This window comes from Mercenaria mercenaria, chromosome 3 (assembly GCF_021730395.1).
Source record: "Mercenaria mercenaria strain notata chromosome 3, MADL_Memer_1, whole genome shotgun sequence".
Lineage (NCBI taxonomy): Eukaryota > Metazoa > Mollusca > Bivalvia > Venerida > Veneridae > Mercenaria > Mercenaria mercenaria.
In genome coordinates, this window is record NC_069363.1 from 98,207,294 (window position 1) to 98,221,568 (window position 14,275).

Here is a 14,275-nt window from a genome sequence, read left to right on the forward strand (position 1 = left end):
CAAAATCAGCTAAAATGAGACCCCAAATTGTAGTGTTGGTGTACTACAATTTTTAATAATAAATTTTGCCATGCTATTGTTTCATTGGATGAGAATGCTATTTGCATGTGAAGCATAGATCTGTCATGTGAGTTCACCTAAATTGCAAAAAAAAAATAAAGAAAATTACTCTACAGAGCAAAAAAAACCGCCATTATGCGACCATCACTCTTTCGCGTCATTTTCCTGCTTAGTGTCTGTTTACCTATAAAAACGTAAAATATTTGAAACTATCAAATCTTATCTATTTTCAGAAAACCAAGCTCTGATTTTAATCATGGCAGAGAACCTGACCAGCAACGAATATTCCAGTGAAGAAGGTAATAAAAATCAAGAACCGCTTAAGAAAAGCTTAGAATAAAAAGTTGTCTTACTGTATTAACTGATAGACTAAGTATACAATTATATTCCAGAAACTATTTCATTACAGATGAGGGTATTTTTCTACGGTTTTTGCTTACATGTACTTTACTGACTGAAATCTATTTAGCTTTACCATCGTTTAGCTTGTATTCTGTATTCCAGCAAAATAAGACAAATCATGTTTGGAAGAAAAGGGTCTGTTTAGCATTGTTTATGAGAGGTAATGAAAAATGCAACACACTTTATAAACTGTAGCACCGGATTAAAATGCAATTTTAGTAGGATACAAGACGAGATGGCCCTGTCTCAAATTGGTTCATGATTAAGTTACAACAAACCTACACCTTTAACAATGCTACATGCCAAATATCTAAGATCTAAAAAAAGAGTAAAGAAGAAGTTTTATACGCAAATGTGAAACAAGTGACCCCATCACAGGGAAATAATTTGAAGGAAATTGAAAAATGACCACTGTATGAAGCTACATACCATATATCTGAGTTCTGGGTCTTGAAGCATTAAAGTTGGAGACTTTTAAAGCTTTCCTTGTATAAACAAAGAACCCAAAGTGAGGCCAGTTTAACCCAAGAGGTATATGGTTTAAACGAGGAGAGTTTAAGAGATTCATATATAATTCCAAAACAGACTACATTTCTTCCTCTAGCTTTACGACTGTCAATGACAGTTACGTACTTTTATGCTCAAACTTTATTACTGTGCTAAAAATGTAGTATTGGCCTTGACCAAAGTTCCAAAGCAAGGTCATAATAATTCACTTAATTATTTATAATGAATTAAACCTTTAGGCAAGACCTATGAGCCAATCTATATATAAATCACTTTGACTCTCATATGACCTTCAGCTTAAAAGTTAAAACCTTAGTAAACATTAATTTGGTCCTATAACTCACATAGATAAGCCAATTTATTTCATACTCTTACTAAACAAAGCAAGACCTTCAAACTGACCTATATATAGATAACATTGGCATTCATACATCCCTACAAACCATTGCTTACAGCAAACATTAATGAATGGTTACCGATTAAGTTATACTAACACTTAACAATCTTTGCAGCAAGACCTATAGATACAAGAAAAAAAATTGACCCTCATATGACCGTCACCTTCAAACTCAACCTTGATTAACAACATTTGTTGTCCTACACCCCAGTTTAGTGCATAGTCACACTCATCCAGCCGTGTGGCAAGACCTACAAACTCACTTATTTATAAATGCCTTTGACCTCATTATGATCTTTAACTTTTAACTTAAGACCTAAATAAACAATATGTTTTTTTAAACATCCAGGGGCATGATTTTGCGTTTGAAAACGCAGCTCCTTGTACTGTATGAATGTTGTACTGTATTTCAAAGAGATATCTTAGGATACAAATATCTAAACCGTAAGTACTTTTAATAATCAGTTATTTCCAAACACACAATTCTGAATATATAGAAGAAAATATGCAAAGCTCTGGTTTTCGTAACTATTATGTGCAAAACAGGTCACCCGGGAATTTGATTATACGTAAATTTTACAGTGTTTTCGGTGTACTTTTCAGATGCTGAGTTCAGAGTTGTCGGGCAATCTGAATTTCTGCGCCTTGTGTCGGGTAGGATTTGCTTTTGAATAATTTTATTTATTTGGAATAAGAAAGTGTTATATAACTGGTGGTAAGATAGTCTTGTAGTAACACGCTTGACTGTCAATACAGAGGTCCCGGTCCAGGAAATTTCTGATATGCTCGATTGTCTTTCCTCTAATTCAGAGGCTAGCACTGGTATTTACGCCTGTATCGGGGCAGTGCATCGGGCATGTTAAAAAACCCGACTGTCTGTTCGCAAAGAGGAAAGCTAATTTAGCCGGACAGACATGTATCTAAAAGGATTTATCTCTCTGTTCTGGAGACTTTGTCTCACCCTGCCCCTCTGGTCTGATCGCTTTGTTTCTGTACTAGTAGAAGTTGAATTTGGCGCCTCTAAGCGGTTGCCTTTGCGATACGTAAAGCGCTTTTAAAAGCGTTTATCATGAAAAGGCGTTACATAAAACTGGTATAATATAATATATATTATTATAATGTCACATTATATTGTCTCCTACAGTAATAGAGACTTCATAGCAATGTATTTACAGCTTTGTTTCATTAATATCTTTACCCCTGGAACATTGAAAAACAACTTTGTTCAGTGCTTACGTGCATTTTACGATTACAATCTATACATAAACATGCAAACGACATTATCTATAAATATGCATGTAAAGACTGACAAAACTGAGCTATTTCACTAGTTTTATTTTTGGTTTTTCTTTCCAGATGTACAAAATGTACCTGTTCACTTAGGTATGTATCGTTTCTCGAAATATCGATATTTGTTCAGGTTAACGTATATTATTTCAGGTGTTTACCTTGGGTCATTATCTTGATGACTATTTCAAAGTACATTTGAAAATAGATAAAATTACACATACATAAACATACGAGCTAGTATACTTGTAAAGTCTGACACAATGACTAAGATATATGATTATTAACTTCACAAATAATACCAGAAGTAAGAAGACTGTAAAACGGAATTTAAGAACCAATACGAAATTTATGAAAAAAATTACTTCACGCCAGACCATGAGCTGTTGTACTAGTTCTAAATGTTTTTTTGTGTTTTTTTTTTAGATGTACAAACACCGCTAAATGAAGATGGTATGTATTGTTTCTTCGTAAACGAAATTCGAAAAATACGAAAACAGCTAATTCTTTTCAGGGTTAGTATATAAGATAAGTAAGTTTTTTAAATGGCTGTTTTGTGGATTTGGGCAAGTTTTTCTTTTGAAATTTAAAATGGGTTCGCTGTAGACAATACCTTATGAAATAAAATAGAAATTTCCCATCAACCGCTTGATGAATTTTCACAAAGCTGTGCAAACATGTATTAATAAACATGATAACAAATGACTTTGTCAGATCACACCAAACTTAGTTGTTGATTACCAATGCGGCATTTTTATTATAATTTTTATACATTTTTTTGCATTAACATAATTCTAATTTAGTTCCTCCTTGATTTCATGTAAGCAAATATTGAGGCTCCAATTTCAGTATTTTAGAGCATTTCAATGATGACGACAATTATGCCAGTTAACATAAACTTCTCTATAAGATACATGGCACGAAATGTTTTTCCAAAATTTCAGACAAAACTGTAGGTAGGCTGAGATAAATCCGTCAGGACTATTCAATGAAGCGAAAGAAAAACAACATATAACTTTATATAAACACAACAATTACCTATTGATTTAGTCTAGTAAGAGATTTATTTTACTGAAACACTTTTTGTCAAGAGTTTTATTTATACGAGGAGTGTTTGATAAATGTGCAGACAGGCTCTACATCAAAGAATATAGTAGAATGATACGATTGTTACTTCTTTCAATCACCAAATGCATATTAAATAAAAATTCCACCTAAAAGCCGTTTGCAAGTATAGAATAGGACGGGGCGAGCAGGGAGAGGCAGAAAATATGTGTGTGAGAGTGTGTGTGTGTGGGGGGGGGGGGGGGGGGGGGGGAGTTGCAGGATAATGTGGATGAGGGATACCAAGATACAATATCAAGAAAATAAGAAATAAAATTGAAAGTAAAAGAATGAGCTGTTATCCCTTTGACATTGACCTGCGAACCACTGACCCCAAAATTTTTGTAACTCAGATATTGTCGAAAATGTAAAAATAACGACTCGGCTTGTTAATATTTTTTTCACATACTATTTGTTTGCGTCAGTTAGTAAAGCGAAAAATAAACTCCAGTTTTCGCAAAATATGTGCATTGTATAAGTAAAATTTATCCGTGAAATTTTCGTTGAAAACCATCAAAATCTCGAAAGTATATGAGCTTAAAGTAATAATGATACTTTGGTGTTGGATGAAGTTGAGTTTTTAGACAAAACATTATATAGCTTTTTTCACTGTTATATTTATCTTCTATCGGGAACAAAATCAGTGAGTAGATCCAACGGGCGCATAAATCGGAACCAAGCATGCTAATATTAGTCCCGGTTCATAAGAAAAAACGAAATGTGCAACCCCAATCACGTCACAGACCTTGTTTTTAGTGGAATTCTATTATGGTAAATATGATCCCAAAGTACTAGAAAGTATAACAATATTGAGTCTTAAGTATGGGGAGACTTTTAACAGCCACCACATTACGCTTAAAGACTACAGTTTTTACAGTGAGAAGATCCTTTGGAAGCTTAGAACGCAACCAAGCATAAAAATAGCAGACTTGGTGTTACTGAGCCTGTTCACGAAAGGAAACAAAATGTGACGTATTTTTGATGTCATCAAATTTAAATTTAGTTTCTGTCTGGTTGTATGACAGGATAAAATTGACGAAGAAAATCATTTTGAAACCGACCTTGAAGGCTTCTCTGGTGTTTTGGGAGATTCAAGGTTTCTACCTAAGAGAGAGTTTCTTAGATAGATAGATTTATTTCGATAATTGAGCAAAACATAACATAGTTACAATACATGCATATAATAAAATTTATAATCAAATATAAAAGTTGTCATATGAAGTAATGTGTTATGAACTATGTCAGTCACATCAATATCAAGGATGACACAAGAAAGAGAAAAAAAAATCTCTTATTTCCATTGTGGTCCTTCAATATCAATTTTTCTTCAAGCTTATATATATATATATATATATATATATATATATATATATATATATATATATATATATATATATATAAATTTATTGATAATTGATGCTATATTGTATTATTTGCCCTGATGAGTAATAAACGAAACTGGTAGGCAAATATTATGTAACTCATGTAATGTTGTTTATTTTTTCTTTATAATTTACTTGATCCGGTACACACTTTTGGTTTGTCAACATATATCATAGCATTATCGTCTATAAAAATTAGTGGTGTGATATCATTTAAATCATTAGCATAAAAAGCTTTGTATATATATTTTATATAGTTTTATCATAGTGATATTTTTTCACAAAACTTTGTCCATTATTTTTTCAGTTTCTTACATGGAACGCGAAGGTACGTACTGATATCCAATAAATGCAAGACTTCACTAAAACTCATATTTTTTTACTTGCTATATATATGTGTGTTCACAGGTGTATCTCGTCCTTATAGACCGAGTTTCACAGTATAAGATTCTTCGGAATATCAATTGTTTTATTAGCTGATCTGTCATGTAGTGACAGGGTGAGCTTTTGTGATCGCCCTTCGTCCATCGTCCGACCGTCCGTCGTCCGTCCACAATTTCTTGTGAACACGATAGAGACCACATTTTGCAAGCAATTTTAATCAAACTTGTACAAAACTTGTATTGGCATGATATCTCGGTTCTTTTCGAAAACTGGCCAGATCCCATTATGGGTTCTAGAGACATTGTCCCTTAAAGGGCCAGAATTTAATATTATGCGTGCGTCAACAATTTCTTGTCTGCACGATTGTAGTTTCATTTATGATTTTATTTTAACCACACTTGCACACAACTTGTATCACCATAAGATTTTGGTTCCTTTTTTGAACTGGCCAGATCCCATCATGGGTTCCAGAGTTATGGCCCTTGAAAGGGCCAAATTGGCTATTTTGACCTTGTCTGCACAATAACGTTTTATTTATAATTTGATTTTTACCAAACTTGCACACAACTTGTATCACAATAAGATCTTGGTTTCTTTTTTGAACTGACCAGATCCATAATGGGTTCCAGAGTTAAGGCCCCTAATAGGGCCAGAATTAGCTATTTTGACCTTGTCTGCACAATAGCAGCTTCATTTATGATTTGAATTTAATCAAACTTGAAGGATTTCAAAGAAATCTGCCAAAAATGTTCACCTCATCGAAACGACCTGCAGAGCGCATGTCTCAGATGGCTCACTTCAAGATCAAGATCACACTTATGGGTCAAATGTCATATGACTTTGTTTTGTGTGTATATTGCTCTTCATTTGCGTTGCATTACAGTGCTCTTGTTTCTATTTGGCAGATCCTTTTTTTGTTCACTCACAATATTTTTTTATTACTTCCCTTTTATGTTAATATGAATAGCTTATTTAGTAACTTTTTATTATTGGCCGTAGGGAAAAATCGAGACCATTTTTTATAGTAGAACTTGGATGGTACCTCCAGTTTCTATGTGTAATTTGACATATCTGTACCTTGCAGGATTCTTTTTTTTTTTGTTGTTGTTAATATTTTCCCCTTTATTGTTCCTGTCCTTTGAACTTATGGCTATATAGAAAACTGATTTCAAGACAATTTTACACAAGACTAGTGTTCCTCTACTACATTCCTTCAAAATTATTTTGATTCAGCGAACTATATTCCTTAAAATAATTTTGATTCAGCGAAAAACATGGCCTCAATGGGTTTTGCTCATTTTCCCTATATGCCTATATAAAACTTTGAGAATCTTTTTTTCCCCAGAAACTGCTGGTCTGTTTTCAAAATAATTTTACACAAATGATTCTTGGGTGACCCTCTACCAATTTCCTTCAAATAATATTACATTCATTTAAAAAGTGGCCGCCTGGAGCAGGAGCTCATTTTCCCATATGGCTAAACAGAAAACTTCTTATATGAAACTACTGGCCTAATTTGAAAATACTTTCATCTGAAGTACATTTAAGAAAATTTCAACTATATTTTCTCATAGTTCTTTTGATTGATCTTGGTTATGATTTTTTTGACCTTCTTGTCCTTATGTGCAATGATAGAAGGTGAGCGATATAGGGCCATTATGGCCATCTTGTTTAGGAATTAACTAATAGATATTTTTCTAGTTTGTTTGCTTTGGGTATAGCTCCGTCATTGTGTGCTGATTAAGCAAAATATCTCTAGTACTTTGAAAAATTATTATAAGTAAATCAAATATCAAGGAGAAATAAAAAAGGTAAATAAGTAAGTTGATTAGAAGGGAATTAAATCAGGCCGTTAGAAAAAAATATTACCCATGGACACAAGTCAGCGTGCTATAACTGAGGTTAGATACTGTAGAGGTCACATTTTCTATGTGATCTTCATAACATTTAATAAGAATATTTTTCTGTATAAAAAATACGTCAAGACTTAAAAAGGGTTAACTGAGGTTTTCAAATAAGCCACTAGGTTAAATAATAGAAAAAACCTTATTTACACTGATCATATTTTCCATTTGATCTTTATGAAAATTGTTAGAATATTTTTATGCCCCGAAGGGAGGCATATTAGTTTTCAACTGTCCGTCCGTTCGTTAGTTCGTTCGTCACAACGTTAACGTTTTGCATGAAGGCACTTTACTCACGAACCACTGCACCCAGAACCTTCAAACTTCACATGCATATAGTACTTATTGCGTACACGACCCCTACTGACTTTGGGATCACCAGGTCAAAGGTCAAGGTCACCAGGTCAAAGGTCAAGGCGCTGCGGGGTCATTTGTCACCATTAGTGACAGCTCTTGTTCTCTATGAAATCTTGTAGCTGTCTAATACTTTCATGTTTTATATTCTTTTTAAAGGTCTATTAATTCAGTATTTATTAGACAGAAAAAAAATGTGTTTCTTTTGACACGAGTATGACGCATGAAAATGGCCTGCAGTCTATAAACTTTATAGGATAATTGCGTGTGGTCAGTAGATGGTCCTTTCTTTTTGATGCAGTACTTCAAAAGGCAAGGTTATAGTGTCACTAAAATTGTACATGGCACCATAGGGTGCATACGTGATATCTTGTTGATATTGTGAGGCATTATTGTTGTTTTGATGCAGTTGTTTTGCATTGTTTTTACGGCTTATCAGTAGTTTTTTATTTTTTATGTTTAAGTTGTCAGGCTACCTTTCAGCTACTTTTTAATCACAGTTCATTGTTCTGTAACATTTCCAGACATTGACAGATAGCCAATTGCATAGTTAAATTGTTGCTTACTAAATTACATTTCAAAATGTTAGAACTCTATGTCATGCCTGTCACATGTCAGGATTGGCCAGAGTGGGTAGCTCTACTACTGCAATAACCACCCAACAAATTAAGTTAACTTTTGATCAATCTTTTAATAATCAAATTAAATATGAAGTATATTATGCATATAAAACAAAGATATTCTGTTAAATAATGGAAAGTTCTGTAATCCTGGAATCAAATCGAGACCAACCAACAACACTTCCACCTAACACTTCCGCCTTAAGAACTGAATGTCTCTACAATCTCCGACCAATGCATGGTCCTCAATGTTATCAACACTAAACTTAGTTCAACTCCGACCAACCGATTTGGTCAATGTTTCTTGTAGTAGAAAACTGTTCAGTATTATTGAAATACACCGACCATATAAATATCTAAATATAGTCCAAACACCGACATTAATACATTTGACGGAAACATCCACACACTGTACAATGTTTCAGTTACTGTACACATTCCTATACCAGCTCTCCACACCAGTCAAAGATCTCAAATGTGCTAAAAAGCCGTGTTGAAGGCACCAACTACCAATACCAAGAGCTACGAGCATCTCTCCTCCAACCAACCTAATAACAGGAACCTTACATTCATTTATCAGACATAAAATACTATTTTACATCATTGTTGAAATACATTACATAATACTTGTATGTTATATACAAAAAAAGGGATTTTACAATATTACCTCAAGTTACTAATGAAATTTTACACAAAGAAATATTCATAAAATCTTCCATGTACAAAGCGAAAAAAAAATAAAACAAATTTTACAGTTCAAAATGTGAATAAAAGCACACTTACCCTGCTATCTGGTTTGCAGTGACAATCTCAATAAACAGGAAAATAATTCTGACCATAAAACATCATCTTGATAATTAACGAAGAAAATTCTAGTTTCTTTTAAATAAACTTCTGCCAAATATTCTATCAAATCTTTTTATGCTAAAATGCCATGTGCTCTAGTCAAAAGTCAGCTAAGGTGTAAGCTTATTCAAAAAGACACAATATACATTTCTCCAATCTCACACTGATTGGTCAATTAGTTACAGGTAAAATTCACTCAGGTATGACATTGTATGGTCAACTAATCCAGCTAATCTACCTATGTATTAAAATACCATGAGTTTAAAAGCACATCAATGCTTAATCTGATAATTGTAGCATTGCCTTTAAAAGAATGATAAATAAGATTAACTTGATTTTGTGACATAACCCCCTGCTTAAGAAGTGTTTACACTTTCTTACACAAAATCTTACAGTATTCCTATCTAACCCACACATCAAACATCTAAGTACGAGACAAATAGTCTGCCCTAACATTATCCCGACCCCGTATAGCAACTATGGGGAATCTATATGGCTGTAACAACAAGGCCCAACGCATATGTCGGGCATTCGCTACTTTACCACTCTTAAGATAAATCAATGGGCGGTGATCAGTCTCTAAAACAAACTCTTTGCCATAAAGATACCTCTGAAACTTGAGAACACCCCATACAAGGGCTAAACATTCCTTTTCTATTGTAGCATAATTAGGTTCTGCTTTCTTTAACTTTCTACTAGCATAAGATACTGATTTCTTGACCCCATCTTCTTCCTGTAATAGAATACCGCCTATTCCAACTTCATTACTGTCAGTCTGCAAAACAAACATTGCATCGAGATCTGGTAATTTCAAAATTGGAAAAGAACATAGAGCTGCCTTTAAGGACTGAAAGGCTTTCTCTTGTGCTTCACCCCATGCCACTTTATTTGGTCGTCCTTTCTTGGTAAGATCTGTAAGAGGTACTGCAATTGTAGCAAAATTAGGAACAAACTTTATATAGAATCCAACTAAACCTAGGAAAGAGCGTACTTGCTTCTTTGTCATAGGTCTCTCAGCTTCTCGAATAGCATTCAACTTGTCAGGCACAGGTTGCAGACAGCCTTCACCTACAATATGACCAAGACTCTCAGTACTTTGAAACGCAAAACAACATTTACTAGGTTTCACTGTCAAATGAGCTTGACGTAACCGTAAGAATAAGTCTGCTAATACCTGTAAATGATGTAGAAAGGTTTCTGTATAAACAAATATATCATCAATGAAGTTATCTATATCAGACATTCCACTGAGAAGTCTACGCATCAATCGGCTGAAACTTGTACTAGCACAAACTAGTCCAAAAGGCATAGTCTTATAATGGAACAATCCAAGTAGTGTACAAAATGCCGTTAACGGTTTTGCAGAATCCTAGAGAGGAAGCTGCCAGTAACTTTTCGTTAAGTCTAGTCTGGAAATAAACTTAGATTTTGATAACTTAACAAAGATTTTTTCCATGTTGGGAATTGGCTCACAATCAAAAACCGTAATACGGTTTAAAGCGCGAAAATCTGTACAGAAGCGATTAGTATTGTCACTCTTCGTGACAATGACGACATTGCTGCAGTACTGGCTCTCAGATGGTTCAACCACACCTAAATCAAGCATTTTTAACACTTCTTCCTTTATTATTTCTCTTACAGCAAACGGCATTGGATATGGTTTTGCCCTGACTGGTTCATCTGTAGTTAATTTGATGTCATGTTTTCCTAAGGTAGTTAAACCTGGTTTATCAGACAAAACGTCAGAATATTGTTCCAACAAACAAGACAACTGCTTCACCTGCTCGGCCTCAAGATCTGTAGACATTTTACAATCTGAAAAAAAATTCTTTACCTACAGAGGAAGGAGTTTCTACCAACATATCTCTTTCTCCCATAGAATCAAACTCGGCATCACTCTCTTCACTCTGGAGATCTATAACAGCAACCCCTGCTATACCTACAGCTGAAGAACCAATATTAGAACGATCAAAGTAACGTTTCAACATGTTTGCATGGAATTATTTCATTTTGTCATGAACCTGTATTCTATCGTCTAATGTACCTACCTTTTCCGATACTGTATAAGGACCTTTCCACTGCATAAGTAGCTTGTTATTTTTTGTTGGGAGCAACACTAAAACTTTATCACCTACCTTCAACTTCTTTACTTTAGCCCTTCTATTGTATATCTGTCTGTATCTGTATGATGAACTTGTTAGATTTTTCTGTACTAACTTACTTGTTTCTTCTCACCTGGTCTGCAAGTCTAACACATACTGGTATGTTGTCTTTACTTCAGAATCTGGAATTTCCTTAGTCCATAACTCTTTCAATATTGTCATTGGGCCACGGATTGATCTACCATATATAAGCTCAAAAGGTGTGAATCCCAAGCTTTCTTGTGTTGAATCCCTGTATGCAGACAACAATGGATTAATATACTTATCCCAATCTTTCGGTCTTTCTGCGCACAGCCTTCTAAGCATCATCTTAATTGTACCATTTATCCTCTCACACAGACCATTACAGATTGAATGGTATGGTGTAGTAGTCAATTGTCTAAATGATAAAAGCCTATCAGGTCCGAGGTGAATTGAGATCCTAAGTCAGAAAGAATTTCTCCAGGAACTCTTATTCTACAAAACATGTCAAGTAAAGCCTCAGCAGCAACTCTCTCAGTTTCTATTGACGGGAGTGCTACTGCTTCTGCATATCGAGTGGCATAATCTATTAATGTAAGTATATATCTATTCCCTTTATCAGATATTGGTTCTAAAGGACCTACTAAGTCTATGGCAACCCTTTTGAATGGAACATCAATCAAAGGCATATATCCTAATGGTGCTTCCATAACTCTACTTTTTGGTGAAGTCCGTTGACAAATATCACAAGACTGGCAATATCTTTTCACCTCTGACACAATCCCTGGCCAGTAAAATTCTAAGAAAACCTTTGGTAAGGTTCGTCTTGTGGCAAGGTGACCGGACAGAATTGATTCATGTGCTAATTGCATAACAGTATGTCAAAACTTTTGTGGAACAACTAGTTGCTTAAATATTTTGCCATTATCGACTTTGGATGATTGAAATTTTCTAAATATTAAATTGCCCTTCATGAAATAACACTTACTGTCATTCTGCTTCTCCTCAGAAATCAAACGCCTAACCTTTGTCAAAGACGGATCAGTTTGATGTTCCTTTTTTATATCATCAGGGCTTACCTCATCTTTAACAACATCAGGAACCAACATCTTCCGGTATTTGTCATGACGTGCATCACGTGCTCGCTGTCTTGTTTGAACAGCACTAACCTGTTGTTTCCAATCCGGATCTGGGGACCCAGGACTACGAGCACCTGTAATATTCCCTAAGATTAGATCATAGATTGGATTTTCCATACACCAAGCATCAACCTTTCCTGAAAAATAAGGTGTGTTAATATATATGCATGCAATCGGGACTTCAAACTTCGTTCCATCAGCTAAAACACAAACTTGCGTTCTATTAGTGATCTGATTCTCATCTATGCAACTCCTTCTTACTACAACGCCACTGCATCCTGAATCTCTAAGGACAGTCACTAACTTACTACCTATGATACCATTAGATGTGGGCATTGCTGAAGTAGTCACATTACATGCAGAACTCAAAATCGTACTCGACCCTGGAGAACTGTAAGAAATACAATCAGTTAAAGAAAGGAAAGCTCCACACACCTTATTATCCCTTCTCTCAGGTGTTGCTGACCTTGATCTGGACTTCTGTACTTTACCCTTTTGATCTTCAAAACGCACCTTATATGGTGATGGACTATTGGCCTATCAGAACCCTGTAATGAAGCAACTGTTTTTTTCGAAGAAAAATTAGTACGACATTCTGAAGCAATATGGCCAGTTTTACCACATCTGTAGCATCGTCTCGTACCTGAAGGAAAACGTCTATCTCTATTTCTATTGTCAACATGTAATTGTTGACTCCGCTCAACACTTCTACTACGGTCATTTGCAGCATTTCGTTTAACAGGTTCACTACGGCGAAACACAAATGTAGATACCGGAAGTGACCGTGCTTCACAATACTGATCTGCAAATTTTGCCATCTGTGCAGATGACTTTGGAATCCTTTCTAAAAGAAATAAAGTTAGTCCTTTATTGCAAATATGTAACAACTGGTCTCTAACCATCAAATCAAGCGGTCCCTCAAATGAATGATCAATCTCTGCCATATCTATCCATCGTTTTAAATAACTCTCTAATCTAACAGAAAACTCTGTATATGTTTCCCCATTCTCGGGTCTACAAGAACGAAATCTTTTCTTAAAACCTTCTTCTGTAAGCTCAAACCTTTTTAATAAAGCAGTTTTTAATTCATCAAAGTCAAGTGCATTTTCAACAGGCATTCGAGCATAAACATCTAACGCACGACACTTTAAAAGAGCACTTAAGTTGGTTGCCCAAGTTTCTGACTTCCAACCAACTGCTACTGCGTAACGCTCAAACCGTCTCAAATACGAATCCATTTCATCATAATTTTCATCAAACGGAGGCATTTTGGGCATTTTCGGTGCACAGGAGCTAGAAGGTGTGACAGGCATACTCGATGACATACTTTCATTTATTTCTTGTTGTTTTTCTAACAGCTCCAATTTATGACTATGTGCTATCTGTAATGCTTCTAATTTAATCTTTTCTTCCTCTATTATTTTCTCCTTCTCTCTTACCTTCTATTCTGCTTCATTTGCAGCTTTATCTGCCTCATACTTAAACTGAGCCATTTTTAACTCATGATCTTACTTTTCACGTTCTAACTGTTGCTCTGCTTGAAGCATTTCTCGTTTTTCCTTTCTCTCGTCACGCAGTCTATTTTGCTGATCTTTCACAAACTCTCTGAATTCTTCTCCCGCATAGCCCATCTCTTTACCTAATTCTGTTAAAGCTTGTAAAGACATATTTTCTCAGTTAACAAAATCAAACAAATGAAAATCTTTATCACTGAAATGTAATAGCACTTTGTTACTGCTGCATTAACCAGTGGTATACGTATTCTT

The 14,275-nt window shown here is 34.8% G+C and overlaps 2 protein-coding genes across 10 annotated transcripts in view; both read left to right on the forward strand.

The window, feature by feature from the left end:
• LOC123523913 (uncharacterized) overlaps positions 1-14,275 on the forward strand; it is a 356,017-nt gene that overhangs the window by 210,847 nt on the left and 130,895 nt on the right. The gene's annotated exons all lie outside the window — the stretch shown is intronic.
• The window catches only part of LOC123523921 (uncharacterized), a 60,998-nt gene that overhangs the window by 35,133 nt on the left and 11,590 nt on the right, over positions 1-14,275 (forward strand). For 6 of the 9 annotated variants that reach the window (XM_053539411.1, XM_053539412.1, XM_053539413.1 and 3 more), the window contains 5 exons: positions 294-359; positions 1,970-2,020; positions 2,723-2,749; positions 3,080-3,106; positions 5,447-5,467. In XM_053539411.1, coding sequence (XP_053395386.1) covers positions 317-359; positions 1,970-2,020; positions 2,723-2,749; positions 3,080-3,106; positions 5,447-5,467 — 169 coding nt within the window. In that variant the 5' untranslated portion in view covers positions 294-316. Of the gene's footprint in view, positions 1-293; positions 360-1,969; positions 2,021-2,722; positions 2,750-3,079; positions 3,169-5,446; positions 5,468-14,275 lie in introns of those variants that run through there. The other 3 variants (XM_053539415.1, XM_053539416.1, XM_053539417.1) reach the window with 2 other exon arrangements.